General features: G+C 24.4%; 1 protein-coding gene across 1 annotated transcript; it reads right to left on the bottom strand.

Annotated features, from left to right (window-relative positions):
* Window positions 1–3,073: 3,073 nt before the first annotated feature.
* On the bottom strand, window positions 3,074–6,476 carry LOC128954246 (uncharacterized). The gene is made up of 8 exons (XM_054299822.1): window positions 6,461–6,476; window positions 6,094–6,161; window positions 5,894–6,016; window positions 5,044–5,760; window positions 4,475–4,642; window positions 4,291–4,352; window positions 3,947–4,153; window positions 3,074–3,298 (listed from the first exon to the last, which is right to left on the bottom strand). The coding sequence occupies exons 3-8, from the start codon at window positions 5,906–5,908 to the stop codon at window positions 3,214–3,216; spliced, it is 1,254 nt and encodes a 417-aa protein (XP_054155797.1). The 5' UTR covers window positions 5,909–6,016; window positions 6,094–6,161; window positions 6,461–6,476; the 3' UTR covers window positions 3,074–3,213.
* Window positions 6,477–6,609: the final 133 nt, after the last annotated feature.

Raw genomic sequence — 6,609 nt, 5'->3', positions numbered from 1 at the left:
TATAGAATTGTGTAAAAATAGTCATGATTGATGCACCGAAATAAACTTCAAAGGTATTGGAAATGTTTTGCATATATTACAAATGAGAAATTTTCAATGCAGTATAATAACTAATTTCTTGGTTTTTTATTGAAAATAACTATCTGAAAGTCATTTTCACGATCGATATCTATAAAATAGCTTTTTGTTTTAAAATCATAAGATTCAAAATTGTTTTTGTTTACAACTAAATGCACAACTATCGGAATATTCATTACTAAATTCTCTATAACTAGATGTTTCTATAGAAAAATTCATTGAATTTACTATGCATTTATTTATACACATATCCCTACTCAATCCGCATAGATTACAATAGCATAAATTATCATACAATTCTTTATCATGCTTTACAACAGTTTTACTATAGTCTACATGAAATATATTTATATTTTTTGTTTTTATATTTAGGGTATTAAATTTTAAACTTGGATATAAAACTTCATCTCTAGAATATAAAGTTAGGTTTATATTATCTATTAATTATCTATAATATTATCTTTTTGCTTAAAAATATAACTAATTTTATCATAAAAAATCATATGTATAATTAGATATAGATGAGCAATTAGTATATATATTACCTCTAATCATATGTTAATTAAAAATAATACTATTTTCAAGTAAATCATATTTTTTCTATACCCATCGCATGGTATCTTATTCAGTAATGATCGTGTAATGACTATATACACAGTATATGTAAGCCATCTTCAGCCTATTGGATGCTTTATCATTTAGTAGTTATTATTTTTATCATTCAGTCAATTTTTGTTGATCTGCCATTTGTTTTACTATATGTTGATTGATTACGTCAGCGTTGTTGATTTCATTACTTTCATTAAGCTGAAGGCGTTTATTTGGCCGCATTCTGTTGTCGGGAATACATCTTCGATTTATTGTCATTATCTGGTATTACTTCTTCATTGACTACCGATTCTCGCAGTTGTATTACAGCTACCTTTTCTGGCTGCTGCGTCTCCGGTATGTTTGCAGTGTATTGAACGACTGGAGGAGTTTGATAGCGCTGCAGAATAAACAGATAACATATATATAAATTACTGTTACATTAGTCGGATGGGTGTCGTCTTTAACAGTCTCTGCTTCTGGTTGTGTATTGACACGATTTTCAATACTATAAAATTCCAATAGCTGTGTCCCTGAATTTTCTGACTGATCACTTATAATGCTTAATACTAATACGTTTTGATTGGTTGAAATATAAATTAGTTATGTATTTTATTTCTATAACAAAAAAAAATAAAATACTAATAAACTATAATATAATCGATAATAATAATAATACCTATCGATGCTGTTATCTATGACGTCGTTTGCGAATTCTTGAATTTTTGGCCCAATCTGTTTTTCCGCTTCTTTGGTCTCCTCATTGGTAAAATATTTTCGAGGGTCTGTTTGTAGTAGTCAATTATATTTATTTTTAAAAAATTCTAAGTGTCTGTCTGTCTGTCTTTCTGTCTTTCTGTCTTTCTGTCTTTCTGTCTTTCTGTCTTTCTGTCTTTCTGTCTTTCTGTCTTTCTGTCTTTCTGTCTTTCTGTCTTTCTGTCTTTCTGTCTTTCTGTCTGTCTGTCTGTCTTTATGGTTCATCTTATTCATTAATGATCGTGTAATCACTATGGATTACATAGTATAACTTAATATAAATATATGCGACTTAGCTTTCCGCAGATTTTTTATTAGTTTTTTTTAATTTTAAATTTTCAGCAAAATATTATAACTAGTTTCTCGATTTTTTAAAATTATATATAACAATCTGCAAGTTATTTTCACGATCATTATTTTCTATATAATTGCTTTTTTTGTTTCACTATCATAAGATTCTAAATTAAATTGTTGAAATGAATTTATTATACATTGTTTAATAAATTCTTCTATTAAACCATTATAGCATAAATTATTACAATTTTCATTGACTACCGATTCTTGCTGTTGTATTATAGCATACATTACTGGCTGCTGCTGATCCGGGATGTTTACAGTGCATTGAACGAATGCAGAGAGGGAAGTGGAGGGGCCGCAGAAAAAACAGATAACATATAAAAAAATTACTGTTACATTAGTCGGATGGGTGTCGTCTATAACAGTTTCTGCATCTGGTATTGACGTACTAGTAAATTCCAATGGCTGTGACCATGAATTTTCTGATTCAATTATAATGATTAATACAATATGTTTTGATTGGTTGAAATAACAAAAAAAATAAAATACTAATAATCTATAATACAATCGATAATAATAATAATACCTATCGATGCTGTTATTTATAAGTCGTCGTTTGCGATCTCTTGAATTTTTTAGCCGCAATCTGTTTATAAATTTTTCCGCTTTTTTGGCCTTTTTATTGGTCAAGTATTTTCGGGGTCTGCCAGAAGTAATAATAGTTGTCGGGAGTACACCTTCGATTGAATTGTTACTATTGGTGATTACTTTTTCATTGTCTATCTTGCTGTTGTATTATAACTTAAATTACTGGCTTCTGCTGATCTGGGATGTTTGCGGTGCATTGAACGACTGGAGGGGGCCGCAGAAAAAACAGCTAACATGTATAAAAATTACTGTTACATTAGTCGGATAGGTGTTGTCTATAACAGCCTTTGGTTGTGTATTGATGTGATTTTCAATACTATAAAATTCCAATAGCTGTGTCTCTGAATTTTCTAAATGTTCACTTATAATGCTTAAATCTAATACGTTTTAATTGGTTGAAATTAAACAATTGGTAATGTATTTTATTTCTATAACAAAAAAAATAAAATACTAATAAACTATAATACAATCGATAATAATAATAATACCTGCTGTTATCTATAAATGTGTGTCTGTCTCTGGTTGTGTATTGACGTGATTTTCAATACTAGACTGTTCTTTCTGACTGTTCACTTATAATGATTAATACAAATATGTTTTGATTGGTTGAAATAACAAAAAAAAATTGGTTACGTATTTTATATCTAACAAAAATAAAATAAAATACTAATAAACTATAATACCTATCGTTGCTATTTTTATAAGTCGTCGTTTGTAATCTGTTTGTAATTTTTCCCGCTTCTTTGGCCTTCTTATTGGTCAAGTATTTTCGGAGGTCGGCCGGTAGTAATAATAGTTGTCGTGAATACACCTTCAATTGAATTGTCACTATTGGTGATTATTTTTTCATTGACTATCGATTCTTGCTGTTCTATTATAGGTAAATTTACTGGCTGCTGCTGATCCGGGATGCTTGCAGTGCATTGAACGACTGGAGGGGGTGGAGGGGGCCGCAGAAAAAACAGATAACATATATAAAAATTACTTTTACATTAGTAGGATTTCTTTAATGATAAACTATTTTAATATAATTATTTCTAATGTTATATACTGTATATTGTTTAAATTGAATAAATATTTATAATTTAATTAATACAATAAATAATACAATAAATACTTAAAAAAAACATTTGATATTAAGTTATAATTTTAAGTTAGTAATCAGGGGGGATATTTTGCTAATTAATCATACATATGTTTTGATTATTTTGGTTGTTTTTTATATTAAATATTTAATACTTTTAAAAATATAAATGTTATATATAAATATACAATTATATTATAAAAAATAAAAATGTTATATATAAATATATACACATAAATTATATTTATAATAATCATTATTATTATTAAATGTTAATAAAATTAGAAAAGCATATTAAAATTTACTTTTTTAGTTTAATTATAATTATTTTTTTAAAATAATGTTTTTATATTATTAATTTTTATAATTTTTTAATTAAAGTAAAATATTTGTTTTAATATTTAATATTAAATATTTTTTTATTATTAATTAAACTAATATTAAATAAACAATAATAATATTTATTTAAATTTTTTTTAAAAAAATTATTAATACATTATTTCACAGACAAGTGGTGGCGACCTATGTTTGTTGCTATCATTGCTGTTAACAGAGCACTGGTATCTAATATTATTGCCTAAATTATCCAATAATTTCATACATTGTTTTAGTCTCAATAGTTTTGTTTGAGACAAACTCCGGGATCTATACTTTATTTGTAGATATCGTTGAAGTAAATGTTGATAAATATTTTGATAATATCTATAATAAAATCAAAAAAATATATATATAAATAATAATTCAATTAACAATTAGTTATTAAGTTATGTTTATATATATAGATATATATATACAAAATATATACAAATATATATATATATATTTTAATGATTACTTACTTAATAAAATTTTTATTTACAAGATTAGGTAGGTTTGGATCAAATAGTATTATTATAGTTAACTAAAATATATTAACAAAAAAATTATATATGATTAGTAAAGCAATATTTTATATATATATATATATATATATGATATGTATAAATATAGTTAATTATAAATTAATAAATAATAAATAACTACCAAATTAATGATTACTGGATCCGATTCCCAATCTAAGCCAATATTACACATAAATTCCTTATAGTTATCATAAATACTATTATCTATTAGCGGTTTGGTTGTCATTGTTGTTGTTGTTATCGGAAATTCACGAAATAAATCCAAACCTATTCTAACTTTTTGATTATTCTGTATATTAACAAAAAAAATTGTTTATTAGTTTTTTAAAAATATCTATTATTTTTAAAAAATATATTAGTTTTTTAGAAATATATATTATTTTTTTAGAATATATATTTTATTTTTTAAAATATATTAGTTTTTAAAAATATATATATATTTAAAATATATTAGTTTTTAAAAATATATATATATTTAAAATATATTAGTTTTTAAAAATATATATTTATTTAAAATATATTAGTTTTTAAAAATATATATATATTTTAAATATATTAGTTTTTAAAAAAATATATATATTTTAAATATATTAGTTTTTAAAAAATATATTAGTTTTTAAAAAATATATTATTTTTTAAAGAAAAACTAATCATTTAATTAATCAATTAATTAATTAGTAGTTTACATACAAAACTAATCAACCAATACATGCCCTGAAAGTCAAATATGTTGATCATCTGCAAGATCTCCATCTTTAGCGATGACTTTGTCAACAAAATCAGTTGATCTGATTCGGTGAGCGCGCGAAACGCGTGCAAACATTTAGACATTTTTACAAATCCGGCTATTTTTTTGTCTAATCTTTGGTCTAATATCCAAATACCGTCCCATTTATTGTCGACGTCGACAACACTGATTGGTTGGTCGCCGCCGCAGTGGCCAACATTTACCGCCGATGAATACGGCATCAGTTGTTTGCCGACAGCGGCGCACAGTTCGCCAAAATAGTTGGCCTCTAATTGATTAAACTGTATGTCATTCGGGTTATTGTCAGCAGCGGCGGTAGTAATTGGCCGGCCTATAGACGGCTCAGATAATACCGACACTAATATCTCGGGAGTAGTTGTTGTTGTTGTTGTTGTTGTCGTCGATTCATTGGATCCATTGTTTGATGAACTGGTAGTTTCTGAACTGTCAGTTCCAGTAGATGTTTTGGTCGTTAATGAATAGCTAGTGTTGTTGTTGTTGTCAATAGTTGTCACCAAATGTCTGATCCGTTTGTTATCATCAGTTGTTGTAGTCGTTGTTGTCGTCGATCTTTGTTTCAGTTGTTTCTTGAATTTCATTTTATTTTCAATAATCAATGAATTTCTTAATTGTTTTTTCTCTTCCGTATATAATAAGGACTAAATTTTTTTGAAAGTTTTTTTTTTGTTGAAAAAAATAGTTTTCAGTAAATAATTATAATTAGAAATTAAATTAATTTAAACCAAAAAAAAAACTTTTTTTTTTATAGTTTAATACATATAAATTACATACACTTTTCATTCCCATTGCAAAACATTTAGCTAAACGACATTTTTTGCATTTAATTCTCGTATCAATTGTTATCAAACAGTTATTTGTATTATTTGTATTATCAGATTTACATATATAATTAATCTGTTAAATAAAAAATATATATTATTATATAATTTTTATTATTATTATTAAAAAAAACAAAATATTTTTAAACAAACATTTTTCAAAACATTGCGCCGAAAAAATAATTTACACGATTCACATGTTAGGGCATCAAAATGATAACCTATTTATTAATTTTTTTTTAAAAATAAATAAATAAAAATGTTTAATAAATAAATAAAAATTATTTTTATAAAACAAAACAAAATAATAAAAATGTTTAGTAATTAGTTTCATTGAATGTTATAATAGATTTTATAATTATAATTATAATACATTTATAATACATATATTACTATATTTATTGATAAAACTTAATTAAGAAACTAATGTATAATAAATCAATATATATAATATACAGTATATATATATAGTATTTATATACAGTATTTATAATATATATATATATTTAAAAATACAAACTTTTTGCATTATCACCACAAACTACGCAGATTTTATTACTTTTCAATAACTTATTTGTCATATTTTTATTATTATTATTATTATTATTATTATTATAGTTATAAATATTATTATTATTTAAATGTCATATAGTTTTTTTGTTGATGACA

Source organism: Oppia nitens, unplaced genomic scaffold (assembly GCF_028296485.1).
Source record: "Oppia nitens isolate AA-2021 unplaced genomic scaffold, nextdenovo-longstitch-racon4-pilon3 scaffold26_pilon_pilon_pilon, whole genome shotgun sequence".
NCBI classification, from domain to species: Eukaryota; Metazoa; Arthropoda; class Arachnida; order Sarcoptiformes; family Oppiidae; genus Oppia; species Oppia nitens.
This window is presented reverse-complemented; position numbering and strand designations above follow the sequence as displayed.

Excerpts from the sequence above, each read along its gene's own strand:
- LOC128954246 (XM_054299822.1), bottom strand. Across the intron at positions 4,353-4,474 it reads ATCCAGTAATCATTAATTTG|TTAACTATAATAATACTATT; the intron begins GTAGTTATTTAT and ends AATATATTTTAG. Across the intron at positions 3,299-3,946 it reads CCACTTGTCTGTGAAATAAT|TCGTTCAATGCACTGCAAGC; the intron begins GTATTAATAATT and ends CACCCCCTCCAG.